Here is an 18593-nt window from a genome sequence, read left to right as displayed (position 1 = left end):
ATCCTCATACGCCGCATGGAGACTTATTGCGCTCGGGAAAGTGCTTGCTGATTCTATTTTATTCCATTATTTTATGGCCACAGCAACCTTTTTAAAAATAGTTTCCGGACTTTATTAAAGTATTAATTTCTCCACCAAAAACAGACACAAATTAAATCTATTATTCAGTTTATTTATATGAAATTTTTATTGAATTTCATATCTTTGCACAACTATACTGTAAAATAATGTAATGAGCAATATCTGCAAATATGGTGATTATATTTCACTTATAAATGTCTATTTTCTGTAATTGTAACGTTTTCATAATTGAAGAGAGAAATCACATGGTTTTACTGCTTTGGCGTACATTTGTACTCTAGTTTAAGTGACCTAATATTGTTCTGTGCCCTATAACGGTGCTAGAATGGTACAGTCCCATCCACCTCTAAAAGTGCACGAAACTCCTATTACATTTTGGTGAGGATCTGGGGAAAAAATTTCATTTCAGAGGGTCTGTTGAAAATTATATAAAGAAAATCTTTTAAAATGGAAATATTGAATACATTATAAACATTCCAAATTGAAATAATATTTAATTGTTATATTTCTTATTTTTTAGTTGTAATCTAATAAAAATGGGACATTTACAAGCAAATGATTTTCATACCGTGGGGATCTGCTAAAAGAAAAACATACTTTCTATTGTATTTTTTGACAATGCCAATTGTAATACTTTATGGGAAATTCCATGTTGAGAAGCAAAAAAACACACACGGATGCTGAAGGGCACCTCAACAAATAGTCTTCGGTTAAATTAGATAGAACTTTCTAGATAAGCATGTGCCCTCATGGAAATGAAGAAAGGCAGTCAGGAAGCAGAGTAACATCTCTCCACCCCAAGTTAGACCTGTACTGTGAAACCTGGAAACTTTTTACTTAACGATCACGTTTTCCAGCTAAGGAATACAGACATTATATAGACATGCATTCTTATCTTTGTTTATTTTATATACAGTAACGTGTAGATACAGGATGATGTACCCTGCAGAGGAAGAATGGCTATTGGAGATAACTGATTCAGAACACACTGTAGTTTCCAAGCAGCAGCAACTCCGACAAGTGGAAAAGATGCACAATTCCCATATTCTTCACAATAACAATGCACAGAATGACGAAAAACATATTTATTTGTCATACTGGACAGAAGATGCACGTTTTCCTTTATTTTCACTCACTCGCACTGTTCTTCTTCATGGGCAGAATTCAGTAACACGCTTTCAAGGATTAAAAAAAAAACAGAAGCATCAACACTGCAAAAAAATAAAAATAAAAAAAAGTTATCTGTGAAGCAGTAAAGAGTAACCAGCACATACGAGTAGCGGCAGCATGCTTACACAAGCAACCTCTCATCATAATAATAATTATTATTATTATGTGCGTTCACAGTTATCGCCTCTGGCAATAAGTGCATCTTTAGCTCAGCTAAAAAAAAAGCTGACTAAAGAGTTTTTTGACATGATTCAAATAAAAGTTTATGAACATCTGATGTGCAAAGACAAATAAGAAAGGTATGGACACAAGAAGAGATTAATGGCTCACTCACACTCACTCACACACACACACTCACACTCTCACACACTTTCACAGAATAAAAAATTCAAATGTCACCAAGAAAAACATTTTGCAAATACCCTGACAAAATATCCGTAAAGGCTAGCATTGTTTTTATAAATTAGTTACACTGATTCATGATTTAAATTAGGCATTTATCATACACGAGAATTATGTTAAACCACAGCTCGGGAGAGGTGGGGAAACAAAAAGCAAACGAAAAAGGCAGATGACCTGTACAAAAGCACCAAACTCAATAAAGACAAATGTACAGCCAGTCAAAAAACAATGTTGTGTTGCGTTCAATGTCTGAAGTTGTTGTTCAAGGGGACAGCAGGTAGCGCTGGAGCACAGCCAAACACTAGTCTTTCTCATGCATCTGCTGCTGCATCTTAGTCAGCATCTCCTGCATCCTCTTCAACTACACACACAAAAAGTAGGAACAGGTTAGACGGTTGTTTCATGAATGTGTTTTAGTAAAGTTATAGTAGCCAGTATATGTCGATGTTATGGCACCAAAGTTCTAGTTTGGATCTTTAGCTGCAACCCCCATATACAGTAGATTTTCATGAGTGACTGTTGACATAGTTCATTTGGGGTACAGTGTTAATTGAAGGTAATTAAATTTTACTTAGAAAAAGTATGAATAACAACAGTAATACTATCATAAACAATATACATTTTTCTCCTTTATATATAATGCAACAAATAAATGAAGGGAACACTAAAATAACACATGCCAGATCAGAAGGAATTAAATATTCTTATAAATACTTTGTTCTTTACATAGTAGAATGTGCTGACAACAAAAGATATTTTTTAATTTTATTAAATATTTAATGTATTTATTATTTGTATGTATTTATTGGGGGTGTCTTGCTGTCCACCTGTCGTCTATTCCACTTGCAGCATGTGAAATTGTTTGTCAACCTGCGTTGCTTCCTAAGTGGACAGTTTGATTTCACAGAAGTGCGACTGACTTGGAGTTACATTGTGTTGTTGAAGTGTTCCCTTTAGTTTTTTGATCAGTGTATATTTAAAGATATTCTGAAAAAGTTACTAGACCAGCTCGAGACTGACTGTGCTCTGTTTTTTATTTCAATTTGAAATTTACAATGAAAATTCCACATCAGTTAATGGAGTCCGAAAGATCAGAGTTTATTCAATAATGTGAAATCGCAACTCTGATATGGTAACTGAAAAAAAAAAAAAAAAATATATATATATATATATATATATATAAAAACCATATTTTCCAGACTATAAGTTGCACTTTTTTTCATGGTTTGGCTGGTCCTGCGACTTGTACTCCGGAGCGACATCAGCGAGAGGGCGTTCTAGGCTTGTGTGCCAGTATCTGCTACTCCTATCAGTCCTGTATCGCTGAACATTTACAATGTAAACATCAACTTATAAAGACAACCGAGGCCCTGTCCACACGAATACAGATATTTTAAAACCGCATATTTTTCTTTTTGGCCTCTCTCATCCACATGCGTACGGAGGTTTTTGTCATTAAAAACTGAGCATTTGGAAAACTCCGGCCACATTTTTTTTGAAACTCTAGCTGGTGGGACAACTTTCACACGCATGTTGTTATTTTGGAGGAATGGCGTGTGAAGCTTGTGATTGCTTCTACTGTACATCGTCATGTTAGTTATGATTCATCTACGGAAATAACGTCATCGGCGTCTGATTGGTTAAAATTGCCTTAACAGTCTATGGCTGCAGCGGCCCCCTTACGTTGCATGCGCATGACAGCCACCAATGCCCCTAAAAAGAAAATCATATTCTGCAAGATTACAAGCTGCAAGTAGTGAAATATGCAGCCGAAAAGGATAATCGAGCAGGAGAAAGAAAGTTTGGAGTTCACTGCAATGAAGGAGAAAAAAAAGCTGATGGCGGGCTAAAAGCTCGACGGCCACAGCTAGCGGAACAAGTTCACAAAAGGGTGCTTGAGCGATGTGCTGCCGGGAGAGGCTTGTCAACAGTGCAGGTACGTCTCCACGACCAGGTTTGTTGCCAAGGCGATGAATATAGATGACTTTGCAGCTTGTTTAGGCTATATTTATCTGAATAACTACATGTTACGTTAGCATAGCACCTATTTAGGCTGTTGTTCTCCATTTTATCGTCATAAGTATAACTTGCCTTTCAAGATGAAATGTCTGCCCTCGGTCTCTGATTTTATCAAATAAATTTCCCCCTAAAAATGCAACTTATAGTCCAGTGCGACTTGTATATGTTCTTAAATTAAATTGTTTAGTCATTTCAAAATAAAATATAGAGCAGTAGGTCTAACCCTGGCTCTGGCTGTGATTTCACACACTTTATAAAGCATAATAAAACACATGCTGTGACAGCTGCCCCTCTTCCAAAAGAAAGGAAAAAGAATCAGTGTTCATTATTCATTTTGCTGTCTCACCTCCTCATCTTTCATTTTTATCAGTTTTTCTGTGTCCACATCCGGGGTAGACAACGGCAGGATGGGAATGGGACTCTCCATACGGTTGTCCTGAGACAGTTTACTGACAGAGAAAGAGGCGGACGAGAAGTGAAGCAGGAAAACCCACACTGAAGTCTGAATGCATCAGCAGTTATGTGATAGGTTTGTGTACAAAACACTGATCCTGTGGGTTATGTGTCAGCAGACAGTGTACCTGGTCATCTCCTGTATGCACTGCGCTCTGTAGTTTTCATAATGCACGTCGCAGGTCACGTCTTTGAGGTCGTGCATGTGCGAGCGGATCAGCATGTTTCTCAGCTTGACAAAGTCACAGTGGGACTGGTTCTCCACTGCCGGTACAAACACATTTGTAATCAATCGATACTCCACTTCCAAGTTTACAAAAGCCGCATCCAGACTTAAATCAGAAGGCGTACCTTCAACGATGCCCCAAGGGTAAAGTCGCCCTCGCACTCGCTGCCCTCGAGCCTCCACCACTGTGTTGCTGCCAATCACGGCAAAGGGGGTGCACTCCTACACACACACACACACACACACAGAGGTTAGGATTTAAACTGCATTCACAGCATTCAGATTTTACATGCTAATCCACACTTAATGTTTACATTGCAACATATTTAACAACCACAATAATAAACACTGTAATTCAATACCTCTCAAGACTATCTTTGTAAGGAGGAATAGTTGACACAGCTCTTGTATTGGATCTCAATGTGAGGCCAGACACTGGGTGTGTAGTCCATTATGAGGCCTTTAGCAAAATGTGGTATTCTTAATTGTCACAATGACACATTTGCTCGACCAGCAGTGGTTTACGTCACCTACAGTATATCGGTGGTCCCCAACCTTTTTTGACCAGTTATTACATGGCTGTTTGACGTGTGTGGTAAAAGGCAGTGCGCTAGCATGAATTAACTTGAGACAAATGTGCACATTAGCACTCAATAAGTCATCAAAACTTACCTTTATGCATTCCCACATAGTATCAGCATTTGAGAAATATGAGGTGAAAGAAAAATGGTAAAAATACAGTAGTAGTCTATCTGTGCGGCATGAGATTAAAGTTAGCACACGCACAATGGACATGCGTCAATAACACGGATGTAACAGAGAGAATCCGGCCACTTTTCAAAATAAAACATCCAAAAAAATGAAATAATGGAAATTATTTTTTTCTTTCTGTGCGGCCCGGTACCAAATGACCAACGGCCCGGTACCAGTACTGACCTATATGGTATCCTTTTGGCACACATGCAACCCAGTCTGACCAGGTACTAGAAAAAGTACCCAAGTATTTACTCCTTAGCAGGAGATGAAGACAAGTTGCTTGTCTATTTCCACCATTCCATCATCTGCTCAACCGATGAGCATCCAGCAGTGGTTGGCGTCACTCATACGGTATAAGCTTGGCACACTTGGAACCCCTTCGGGTGGACAAACACTACCTAATAGTGCTTGCTTGTGTCAATAGCGAGACATTTACCTTTAGCTCTTTGTCCAACTGTTTAAACTCTTCATCCTCATCAGAGTCACATTCAGGGAACTGGTAGACTTTGATGCCAAACTTGTCTATTTCCTCTCGTATCTATAGACACACACACTCTAGTAAGAACCAGGGTTAAAGTCAGACTTGTGAGAGTGCAGCATTTCCACTCACTCGGTCCTTCAGCTTCTTTATCTCGCTGGGAGTAAGGCAGTCTGCTTTGGCAATGAGCGGGATGATGTTCACCTTTTCATGCAGGGCTTTCATGAACTCAACATCCACTGGACGCAACCTGGGGAAAGAAATGTGCACTCAGCATGTGTGTGTGTGTGTGTGTGTGTGTGTGCGTGCGTGTGTTATTACCCGTGACCAAATGGCGGGATGAAGTAGAGGCAGCAGTGGACACGATTGTCCTGGATGTTCTTCCTGTTGAGGCCGCTCTCATCCCGGAAGTACTGCTCAAACTGCTGATCAATGTAGTCTGTGATGGCCCTCCAGCTATAGGACACACACACACACACACACACGCACACACACACACACGCACACGTTTACAGTTCCTCGAGTTACAAACAGAAGCAAAGAACTCACCACTCATTGTTGTTGACGGCGTCTCCAAAGCCCGGCGTGTCCACGATGGTGAGCTTGAGCTTGACTCCTTTCTCCTCAATGTCAACCGTGTGTTTGATGATCTCCACTGTCTGGTTGATGCGCTCTGACAACCATGACGACGACAAAGAAAAAAAAAAGTGAGCATCAAGTGTGCTGATTGTAATTGAACGCTCTAAAAATGATTCTTGCGCGTGGTAGAGTGTAGTACATAAATGCGCTGTTTGCAGAATCAGTAGAATGTATCACAACCACAATATTGTCTGCCTTTAAACGATGAATCATTGGACATTATTATTCTGCCTGTGCCTCTATGAGTGAAGTCTACAATATGATCTGCTTGTAGCGAAAGCAAATCACAGGGGAAGTCATTGCCCGCGGCCGTGTGACGTGACCACGTACACTTTAGCCACTTATATAAATAGCAGAGCTCCGAGCACAGCCAACAACCAATCAGAGATGAGCGGCAAACATAGCCGATCATTATGAGACTCACCCTCAGCATTCAGCAGCTTCCTGTCCTTGTAGAGGTCTGTGAGGAACAAGCTGTTGACCAATGTGGATTTGCCCATGCCCGACTCGCCTGCACGGTGACAACACACATAATTCATGCAGTAAACAGAGTTTCATTAGGTACGCTAGCACACGTTACAAAGCAATGATAAAGGCAGGCGTTATGGATATTAAATCACATGAAACTGTGTAAGTCTACCTAATAAAGTGTCAATTGAGTGTACATTTATAGCCAATAAACGCTTAGTCAAACTGACCTGCCACCATGAGAGTGAAGTCGAAGCCTTTCTTCACCGACTTCCTGTGGACTTGGTTGGGCAGAGTTGCGAAGCCCACATACTGCTTCTCCTGGGGAAAAAATCCAACAAATACAGACGATCTTATGTGGTGCTGATGTTGGCGCGTTAGCAGGACCAGGCAAAACTGTACCGAGGAGGAACGCGTGACATTTTGGTGAGGATCTGGACACATGAATTTATTTGCAATCGATCAAAATCTTTTCATTTATAGAATTTAAAACGGTACAGTCGTGAAAATTAGCAGTGGGGCGATGGGTTTTGGTGCGATAAAGGTGCAGCTACAGAAATTGTATTGCCGTCACTACGGCATCAGCAAGACTGCCCTCAGCGCCCAAAATGAAAAAGTGCAGCACTCATGCTTTTGTCTTTAGTCATCCTCCATGAACCTGGAAGCAGCTTGCTCGCGAGGGGGTGGTGCACTTGGGCCAAAGACGGGCATGTTCAGTTACAGAACTAAAAGCGTACAGTGTCTGGGGGTGAACGAAATGGTTCTGTTCTGTCTGGCTGCCAGTCCTGTGACTTCATAGGTAGCACGAGGGACAAGGTAGACGACAGATTCAGGAATTTATCGTCAGGTTTGTCATCAATCACCCATCCTATCGTAACGTCTTGCAGTCATCCTTCATGAACTGGGCAGTAGCTTCCCAACTAATGAGACATGACGCGCGGGCCAGAGACTAACCTTTGGTGAGGATCTGGATAAAGGTGTGGAGACAGTTATTTATTTTCACTTTACTGGCATTTTTAGACACAAAACTTTAACTCAGTCCGAAAATGGTTCTGTCCAGCACACAGAATGTAGCAGTTGGTGAAAATATGAATAAAAGGTGCAGATACAGGAATTCATTGTCACTATCAGTTATCTTTGGGACTGTACATCCATCCATTTTCTATGCCGCTTATCCTCTGTAGAGTGTTGGGGGTATGCTGGAGCCTAACCCAGCTGACTTTGGGCGAGAGGCGGGGTACACCCTGGACTGGCTCAATTCACCCAGCCTTAGTTGTAGTCACTAAATTGAACCATACATCTACAGTACATTTATAATGGCACTGCCCATCTTACATCATCCTCCATGTACCAGGAATTAGCTAACGAATATAAACACAAATAAGGTGCAGTTTATCTTTGGCAGAGGTCTCGAGCATTCTAGCTGAAAGTTGGAATCACAGTGTTAGCGCTCAGCATCAAGCATGCTAAAATAGAAAGCTAACATTATCACTGTCGGTGGTGTGAAAGACAATGGAAGTGGAGCATAACCTTCACTATCACAACAAAAGGCCGACTTAAAACTACAGTACACGCTTTATATGAAGAGTCAACATGAGCAAGGCATTAACAAAACTCTCTTAAACAAAACAAAACCTTCAACAGAACCCCAACTCAGCCATTTTTCTAACCCGGATAGGTCATCATGTAAAGAACCACAGGGTCTCTGGGTTCTCGCTGACAGAACATCATCAACATCCGCCCCACAGCAGTGTGTGTGCGGATAAAAATACACACTCTGGTTGATGGCTGGACAACAGAGGACATTCACACGCACACACAGACACCACATTGACCAGAACCCCAAAATGTTTGTAAAGGCACAGCTAGCATCCTTATAGAACTTGTCACTGTGGCATATCACAGCACAGAAAGACCACCAGCAGGGGGCAAACACTGCATGGAACACACACATGCCACATTGCCAAAAAGTTACAAAACACAGATTATTCTAGACTGGGCAGCAAGTCAGCTTCCTGATAGATACTGTATAGATAGATCATCTTTTTTTGCTAGAATTTTCTTGGTGTGTGTGTGTGTTTCCAAGGCAGATTTCCCTGTCCTTTCTTTGTTGTGTGGGGCAGCAGAGCACTCTGGCCCCAAGTTGCCAAGGTAACAGCAAAGTTCAAATCGATACTCAAATCAAAGTATAGATACTTTTGATACTTCAGTCGTTTGAGGTCACGTTTGTCTGAAACGTCGACTGACCGTAAACAGAGCCATGTGTGAATTGTCAATAAAGTTTTCTTATAGGAGTCTTGAATAATTAATCATTATTTGAATGGTCTTATTATTTTCCTTTTCTTTTTTTATTGTTTAAAATGCCATTTTTACATATTTTATATGATTTTGTCGTCTGTTTTTTCAGTTGTATAAATCACCCCACAACCTAAATATACTTCAGGATTTAAAATAAACAAATAACTTAAATGTATTGTATTCTTTATGCTATGATAACAAATACACTACATTTTAAAATTGACCAGATACGTTGGGTGAATTTGCACAAATTACCGGTATCGGATCGGCATCGCCAATACCAGCCTGAAGTTTACCCAGTAAGGGATCAGAAACAAAATCAGTGGTATCGCACATCACTAGTGCTTGGCAACAACCAAACATGAGGAAAATATGTTGACCTACATTAGGTTAATTGGCGACTCTAAATTGTCCATAGTGTGAATGGTTGTTTGTCTATATGTGCTCTGCGATTGGCTGTCGACCAGTCCAGGGTGTACCCCGCCTGTCGCCCGAAGTCAGCCGGGATAGGCCCCCAGCATACCCCCGCGACCCTATTGAAGATAGGCGGCATGGAAAATGGATGGATGGATGGATGTTGATCTATGTTGCTAAGCCTGCTATCTAGCTAAAATGTATAGAAAGGACTTAATATCTACTAAAATGTATTTCATTTCAGTATTAATGTATATAATAAATACGGAATAAGTAAATATGTCAAAATGCTAATTTTAGTGTGTGTGAATTAGTGCTTTAGTGCCTTTTCAGGAGAATTTGGAGGTTCGAAAACAGGAAGAAAATCCTGTGCATTTCACACAGAACCCAGTGAAGCAACATCCCACGATGTCTGAACAAGACAATTTGTCTTATATTCGGGGTCTAGAAATGTATACATTTTTACAATTTTGCTTTTGGTTTTATCTAAAAAAAACATTTTTTCCAAAACGGGTCTTAAAAAAGACACGTGGCTTATATATTCGGGTCAATACAGTACTTGTCAGATAGCGACAATTGCTTTCAACACAACAGGGCGGGAGTAGTGAGTGGCTTCGTAGAAGACCCTTACACACTAGTGGGGTTTCGCCTCCGTTGGTGCTGATTACACAAAACAACAACACGAAAGTGGATGTAAGCCACCTTCTGTACGTTTTCTATGAAAAGAGAGAGAAATGATCTTTTTTTACCTTCTGTCTGGCCATTCTCACTCGTGGGCACAGCAGCCTTTCAACCAGTTTTTCCTGCAGCATGATGGCATCCATCCTAAAACTACACCAAAGCTACGGCGGCCAACGTGTCCACCACTGCTCTCCCAAAGTTACAGAATACTCCAGCGATACAAGAAAAAAAACAACAAAAAAACCCTCTCGACTTCCCTGTTACAATGTGCTCTTCTTTGACTTCTTTTCCTGTGCCCTAGAGCGCTGCGTCTGCCCTTGTTGAGACAGGTACGCAGGAATCCACATGCACGCAGGGAAAACAGAAAGCGAGGCGAGCAGGGCCAGAGGTGCCAATTTGTGGGAGGAAACCAGGGAGGGATGACGCGGGGAGAAAGGGACTAAAAGAGCTTCATTCATTTCACATCTGCCTCCTTCCCCCCTCGGTGTCAACAGCAGTCAGCTAAAAATGTCAAGCCTTCCTCAGACTGAGCCACTGTGCTGAAAAGTGAGAGAACCTGTCTGAGCAGAGCAGAAAGAGAGAGGCCCTGGCGGGTGTCAACAAACCCTAACATCTCGGGCAGCAGGTATGGACGTGCAGCAATAACAATGATCACAATCAACCTCTTTGTCAGGTGCATCCCAACTTAAATACCTAATTGGAAAAGGACAAGTTGAGTCACAAGACAAAAACTGAACAATACAAATAGGATTGGAGCCTAACTTCCATACAAAAACAACAAAAGCACGGCTGTCGAAGACCACAGTGCATCCTCCACTTATTTATGGTACTGTACACTAAATATACCACAAAAAGGAAATCATCATGCCAATCAGATTCCAATAAGGATCAGTTTATAAGAAACTCTTGAGTGTCATCAAAGTGAAAGAAACTGATATTGGCACTTGCGTTCTCAGCACAATCCCCAATATAAGTCCAATATACGGTAACTACCATATTGACCCGAATATAAAACAGATCCTTTCCCATGCAAACAGATGCATCGTCTTATATTCGAGCTCGAGAGATTTACAGGTGATGGCAACCAACTTCTCCCCGAGCAAGTCAAAGCTTTTCTTCCGGTCACTCACGCCTGTCTTAAAATAATTTTTCCAAAAACAGGTCGTCTTATATTCGGATCAAAACTATATTTTATTTGGACAAAAACCCTTAACATTTACAATAGAAAGATGTAAAAATGTAGGATTGAAACTTTGTGGTTGTATCATGTAAAATGCATCTACTTCAGTCTAGTCAGTAATTAAAGTAATGCAAAAGAAGCCATGGTGACTCCACCCCTTTCTTTAGGAGTGGGAGGGGGATTTTGTGGCGATATAGAGACTGCCGGCGATTGCTTCCAGATGTGATCGTTTGTTGTGTGTGTGTGCATGGGTGGGTGTGTCCGCATATGATGTGGGCAATGTAGCTCTTTCAAGTAAAAAAAAAAAGAAAAAAAACAAGGCAACTCTGGCGGCAGGCACACCCTGTTAAGGACGCCACGTTCCAACATGTTGCATGTACCACTCCACACCACAGGAGGGAGCATTGCACTCACAACTTGATTGTTTTTTTTACTGCATGTACTCTATTGTAATCATTCAAAGCTAAGTGTGTCATTTTGGACTTACGCTGTTGTGTGTTTTGGTTTAAGTTAGAGGAGTCCAAGCTTTTTCCACTGAGGGCCACATATGGAAAAAAATCAAAGGATGCGGGGGGACTACTTTGATATTTTTATATATTTTCTTTATTTTGTAAAAGGGCTAACAAAAAGGATAAAAAAAATAAACCACGGACCATAATTGGAAAATGTGCCGCACTTTGGACACCCCTGGTTTACGTGACAGTGGAGACAGTGCAACATATGTGTTAATAAGTGAGTGCGTGTTAGCGTGTTCAGTCTTAATAATTAAAAGGAGCAGATGTTTTAATAGGTATCGCAAACACACCGCTGACGAAAACCCAACCCCACCCTGTCTAAAAAGACAGCAGAAGCACACACAGTTGACATTTCAGAAGCTCACACAAGCAAATATTTGCTTTTAATGGTCTTAAATGATGAGTGGATTGCATATTATTGAACTAATCGCTACAGTTGGCTGCACACAGCACTTGCACTTTCTTGTTTCGCCGCAGTTAAATGCAGTGCGAAGATGTCTTCAGGTCTTCAAAATGAACAATGAGACAGTGTAAATGTGTTGTCGATGCAGCCATGTTGAATAGTGGGACTGGGGCGCTGTCCCAGAGCTCAACAGGCAGCCATCAACTTGTTCTTCAACACTCATTTAAAGACACTGGAGGAAATAAGGCTCGAAAAGGCACAGCAGGAAATATTGTGCCTATTCCAAATGGGTCTAATCCAATAAAAATACTGTCAAAGATACTTAGCATGGATGGATGGATGGATGGATGGATGGATGGATGGATGGATGGATGGATAGATGGATAGACGGATAGACGGATGGACGGATGGACGGATGGACGGATGGACGGATGGACGGATGGACGGATGGACGGATGGACGGATGGACGGATGGACAGATGGACAGATGGACAGATGGACAGATGGACAGATGGACAGATGGATAGATGGATAGATAGATAGATAGATAGACTAACTTACAACCTTTCAGAAACTCTTTTTTTCAGCAGGTCTCTGTGTCAAAGGAAGACAGGACTTTTGTTTTGGTGCCAATTGTTGTTTTGCACCCCAAATAATACGACTTTTTCAGACTGCCTTTTAGGGAAAAAATATTCAGATGCAGTCGTCCCTCGCAACATCGCGGTTCGAACATCACTCCCTCACTTAATCGCGTTTTTCAAAACTTTAATTAATTAATTGAATTAATTCATGTTTCATGGCTGACCACGGCTTATTATTAGTAAAAAAAGAAAAAGCACATTTAAGTAAATTGTATGTACTTGTTGCCCAAATTAAGCTTTTTCATGCCTAAAAATGGCAACATTAACTAAAATACACATACAGTATAGGACCACTACCTTACATTATACCTACATTATAGCGATCTAATTTAATTTATCTTATTTATTATATATTGTGTAAAACTAAGACAGAAACAACATCAAATTAAAAGCACAAAATGAATGCCGACCCACCATCCACCAGTTCAAGCCTGGAGTTTTTCCAGAGAGATTATTACATTGCTGTTTACCTACTTCGCCAAAATTCACTTACCGCGGTAAAGTCTGGAGCCAATTAACCGCAATAAAGGAGAGACTATTCTATTTGGCTCAATATGGTACTTCTGTAGGTGCTGTGAGGACATATTAAATGTTGCAGGGCATAGCTGGCAACGACACAGTAGAACTGTTTTACCCCTGTTGTCAAAATGATCCCCGTTTGCAACAACAAAAAGTTGCTGCAATATGTCAGCTACGTCACTTGTCCTTGTCCAAATCTAATCTAAAACCATTCTCATCTGCATGTGTGTAGACCTGTAGTATGCAAGTAAGTAATGCATCTCTACTGTACACTGTCGCAATGTACGCTTTGTCGTTGTAGCAACCACGTCCACTCTGAGGGCATCTTTCAAAACATTTCCGTCTCCCAACCATTGTTCTGATACTTTCACTACTCTGGCTACTTCCTCACATATGGTAGGGCCATAAAGAGTAGAGCTTGAGATAAATAAAGGGGGGAGGATGCACCATAAAGACAGATGCTGACCAACCTCAGCAACCACCGCCCCCTTGCCCCCTTTTTCATGTCTCCGCTTGGCCATGAACAGGCCGTCTGCATCCACTGGCCTCTTTGCTAATGCTAATCTGACAGCATGTAATTAGAGGTCCACTTCTAGCCCCGCCTCCTCAGGCACAATGGACTCTTGTGGTTATAGAATAACCCTTTCATGAACAAATAACCCAAAATGACAACAATTATTGTGAAAATAACACTTGGCAGGGTCCTTGTGCGGCACTGACATCCATTGTTGCACCTGAACACTTTCTTGTTTTTCATGGTCTAGGAGGGAAAGTTTCGCTTTAAAACAATACAGCAATGTGCTTGTGTGCCGCTTATCCGCACTAGGGTCGCGGCCGCATGCTGGAGCCTATCCCCGCTGACTTCGGGCGAGAGGCGGAGTACACCCTGGACTGGTCGCCAGTCAAAATAGAATGAATTCATTATTAATGAGATATTTATTAGATATTACACAAATGTGCTTTGTCACCTATAACACAAAGCTAATTTGTGGATGCTTTGTTCAGAAAGGTTATTGTATATTGACCTACATTGGATTGGTTTCAGCATCCTTAATGCACAAAATGCATCAAAGTGACCCCCCCACATCCTTCAATTTTGCACTCTAGGTAAGATATTATGTAACAATCTTCATGTGTTTTGTTGGATTACAGCTCAGACATGTTATCCGTATTTGCAGAGCAAAGCCGTAATCCAAAAGTTATCAAAGCGGACCAAATAACGTCGGTCACTTTGGATTTTTTTTTTTTTTTTTTGGAAGGCAATCTGGGTCAGCCTGCAGACAACTAATGAAAGCTTTTTAGGACAGCCTTGACAGAAAAAACTGACTTGGGGGGGGGACGAAGCAAACGCTCCTGAGATGCCATTACATGCCCATATGCTGCAGTGCAGTTGGGCACCACTGCAAATGAACGTGTGAATCTAAACTTTATTATTATTTAGAATTAGTTGAACTAGATAAATCCACTGTATGTAAGCACAAGGCAAAACTGGGTGTTTCCTTTATGAGTCAAGTCAAGTCTTCTCTTCTTTATTGAACCCACTAAATGGGGGCACAGGAGTGGGTGGGTGTCCATTCCCACCCCCTGCCTGCCTACCCCTCCAGCCAAGATGCCGTGCAGCTGCTCCCCACTTTAAGAGCTGAGTCAGCAGTGTGTGAGTGGAGTGTTAAAGAGCATACTAATGTCTCCCACTCAACATCTGTTCACTACTCCAGGGAGACACCAACGTGATGAAACAATAGACGAGTATATCCTCAATCAATCAATTATTCATGATACCGATAGTCACCTGTCTGGAATAATCAATCAGTAAATGAATTATTGTACAACTATTTATACAGATTGCAGCTAGTGTTATTAAGTGTTATTATTAAAATATTGGTATTTTAGATACACTTCACTACAGTATACAGTATGTACTGGATGTAGTATCTGACTAATGGGAGAATTCAACATACGTTTTAATAGTTGTATAGCAAGGACAGAAAGCTCAAAATAAATATCATTAATAATGAATAATTACTATTATATAATACATAATTACAATACAATATTAAATAGGGCTGCAACTAACAATTATTATTAAGTACGCTTAACAGAAAATCTCCTGACTCCTTGAACAGTATGAAAGAAAGTAAGACAAAAAAAAAAAGAACAAAATAAAGTAAAACAAAACAAGCCTATGATGGAAGAGACCCATTTAATAAGTTTAAAAGATAAAAAGACCACTTGACTTCCTTAATAGTATAAAATATATCCAAAATAAAAAAAGATAAAATCAAATCAAAACACCCCTCTCTTAAAACTCTTAAAAATACCACTTGACTATTTGAGTAGTATAACATTTTAACAAAATAGAGTAAAATAAAAATAAAATAAGATAACATGAATCAAATAAAGTAAAAAAAAAAACAAAAAGGTTCTGACTCACTCTTAGTCAGAAAATATTAAAAGACCATTTGACGACTGAGCAATAGATCATAAAACAAAATTAAATACAAAATTTAATTGCAAAAAAATGTAATTTTAGTCAGTGATGTTGACTGCCCACTCAGCATTCGCCCACACAGACCACACATGCTTGTGCATGGGTCACTACCGCGGCGTCTACTTCACCACATCATTAAAAAAAAAAAGCTGTGTTGCCTGGCAACACCGTATCACAGCACACAGGAAGTGATGAAAGAAACCTCCACCAAATGTGAGCACTATTAGGTTGCGCTCACTACAGCTCTCATCTTTTTCCACAGGGTCAGATGGAGATGATAAAGTGTGGGAGTGACAAGAAGTAAAAACTGTGTAGTAATCTAAATATTGATTTAGACTCCGACAGTTGCCTGGACTGGATTGTGTGGTTATTTTTTTGTATTCATCCGTTCTGTAGCCATCATACTAATCCCGGTCTTCTAGCAATATTTCTAAGCTTGTGCGTGTGTGTGCGTGTGTGCGTAGTGATAACATGCGACTAAAATAATTTCTGGATGAACTGGATTTGGTCCAACTGTGAATTTTTGTGAGAGAGAAAATCTGTCTGGGTAGCTTATCTTCCAGAAGGGGAACTATGGGGGGTGTCAAAGGTTAATCTGGCGACTAAACACCACCACCTGACAAACAAACAGTGAGATGGGAACACACACCTGTGCAAAAATAGACAGCAGTGTAAGAGGGAGACAAGAAGGGTTGTTCTTTCAATGTGTAACTACCGCTAATGCACGACTACACACACACACACACAGTCCACATTTAAAGCTGCACCTAAAAATCGCAATGACAACAACAGGGTGACAACATAGTACAAGGACTCTCCGTCTAGCCGTTATGCATAACACTGGTTATCCTGTCAGGGTCACAGGGTGCTGAGTCAGTCAAGGGCACAGCACGAATGACTGTCCTGTATATTACATTGTGTGCATGATATTTACTATTCTGCCACATTTCTCGACCGATTCAAACCATTCCAACATCAAAATGTTCAGCTCATTCGGAACATGCCGGCCATATGTTGGCACAGTCCCAAAAAATTCCCATATTTTTCATAATTCCACATTTCCCGTGACATCATTCCCATTGGAAATGAATGGACAATTTTTTTTTTTTTTTTACAAGTTCCACATTTCTCAACCGATTCAAACCATTCCAACATGAAAACATTTTGCTCCTTCAAGACATTTGGACTAATCATTTTCCACTCCACCAAAATTCCCACTTGTCACAAAATCCCACATTTTCCAAACACAAATGCTCTTTGATCTTAAGAATTCTTACTACATTCCAACACCAAAACATTCCTCTCACTCAAAACATTCAGGGATTTTACATATTCCACAAATTACCACTTTTCCTGGAAATTAAAATTTTCTGGCCCAAAAATTCCCCATGGAAATGAAATTCCAAATTTCTAAGCATTACAACATTCAGGCTCCCAAGTAGCTCCACGTTTCCCACAAGCCCACTTTCGCCGTACAGCATTTCCGTTCATCTTCAGCATGCACACACAATTTCTACAGAAATGGTCTTCTCTAGCTACAAGTGCTGGCCCTCCAGTTGAGTGACTCACATATTACTATACTGAATATGACCTACATTTTTGTACAGTATTGTACTTTAGAGCTGTAAAGGGCCAACATTTGGTAAGTATGTGTAAATGCACGTGTCGCTGTAAGGCAAAGGTAAACTTACAAATTAAACTCATTACATTTCAGTGTGACAAACATGCAAAAAATAAGAAATCAGGAAGGGGGCAAACACTTTTTCACACCACTGTTGGTGTTTCTGTGTGCCGAATAAAGGGTTAATGTCAATCGCCGCTATTAGACTGTCATTCAACAGTTAAGACCATTGTAGACTTACAGTACATGAGCCATGTCAGCCGCCAACTAATCCCTCAGTCATTTGTAGTTTCAGCTGTGCACTCATTATTTTAATAGAGACAAATTTCCCTTCACTGCCACATTTTCTGTTCTTAACAGACATATGTGGTGTTTTTCTAGCTCATCAAATCATATTATCTTAGCAGATATGCACTCTGTCTGACTGATTGTGATAATGAAGTCATAGTGGGGGTAGGGAGCTGTCAAATTCACATGAATGCATGCATGGTCAACCATTGCAAGCACTCAGCACATACAAACACAAGAAAGGGGGGTTACATGGGGGTCCAGGGTCAACAGAGCCCTGCAGGCTATAGTGCACAATGTTGCAGCTGTCTTTATGTTCTAAAGGGCAATCAAAGGAAGCAAATAGCTGAAAATGGCTAATAATGCCGAGGAAGGAGGAGAGGATGGATGCTGCTCTACATAAGCTTCTAAAAATGAAATGTAGCCCATCACCACTCCTCCTCCTCCCCCTTCTCTTCCTCTGAGCAGCATCCTCATGCAGAATGCCTGACAAGACACTCCACGTTGGCTTATTTATCCAATTCATTTCCAAAAGCAGCTGAAAATCAACACAAACAGCAAACATAAAGCCAATAAATACGGTATCTTACTTCGGCGCTGTCCTCTGTGGGCCATGATGGATGAGGAGGAGCAGGTGCAAGGATGCACAGCGACGCCCAGAAAAAGACAAGAAGCTGTCATTAAACGCATCACAAAGTGGTATTTAAACGCAACCGCGAAGGGGACTCACCCGTTTTGACCGGAATACGGCTCTTGTATCTGATGCTGGCCGTCATGTCGACCACTCTCCAGCCCCGACTCTCCACAAGAGATGCTCTCCGCTCGCGTCGCCTCAAGAGCCCGCAGCAGGATG

The 18593-nt window shown here is 40.8% G+C and overlaps 1 protein-coding gene across 2 annotated transcripts; it reads right to left on the bottom strand.

Moving 5' to 3' along the window:
• Positions 1 to 998: 998 nt before the first annotated feature.
• Positions 999 to 18591, bottom strand: septin5a (septin 5a). 2 transcript variants are annotated; one of them, XM_054773427.1, is made up of 12 exons: positions 18471 to 18591; positions 18331 to 18344; positions 6923 to 7013; positions 6649 to 6735; positions 6135 to 6258; positions 5907 to 6041; positions 5718 to 5835; positions 5544 to 5645; positions 4477 to 4573; positions 4254 to 4389; positions 4019 to 4121; positions 999 to 2014 (listed from the first exon to the last, which is right to left on the bottom strand). In XM_054773427.1, exons 1-12 carry the CDS (start codon positions 18514 to 18516, stop codon positions 1955 to 1957), a joined length of 1113 nt encoding a protein of 370 aa, XP_054629402.1. In that variant the 5' UTR covers positions 18517 to 18591; the 3' UTR covers positions 999 to 1954. The 2 variants fall into 2 exon arrangements, with proteins under 2 accessions (XP_054629402.1, XP_054629400.1); XM_054773425.1 differs by lacking the exons at positions 18331 to 18344; positions 18471 to 18591 and adding an exon at positions 10154 to 11752.
• Between the last annotated feature and the right edge of the window lie 2 nt (positions 18592 to 18593).

This window comes from Dunckerocampus dactyliophorus, chromosome 4 (genome assembly GCF_027744805.1).
Source record: "Dunckerocampus dactyliophorus isolate RoL2022-P2 chromosome 4, RoL_Ddac_1.1, whole genome shotgun sequence".
Taxonomy (NCBI): Eukaryota; Metazoa; Chordata; class Actinopteri; order Syngnathiformes; family Syngnathidae; genus Dunckerocampus; species Dunckerocampus dactyliophorus.
This window is presented reverse-complemented; position numbering and strand designations above follow the sequence as displayed.

What these genes read in the sequence shown, in the direction of transcription:
- septin5a (XM_054773425.1), bottom strand. Translation starts at nt 10,228, where the DNA reads ATGGATGCCATCATGCTGCAGGAAAAACTGGTTGAAAGGCTGCTGTGC. An exon ending in GAAGCTGCTGAATGCTGAGG is followed by an intron (nt 6,259 to 6,648) that starts GTGAGTCTCATA and finishes CATGGTTGTCAG; the next exon opens with AGCGCATCAACCAGACAGTG. An exon ending in CCCTTGGGGCATCGTTGAAG is followed by an intron (nt 4,390 to 4,476) that starts GTACGCCTTCTG and finishes TTGTACCGGCAG; the next exon opens with TGGAGAACCAGTCCCACTGT.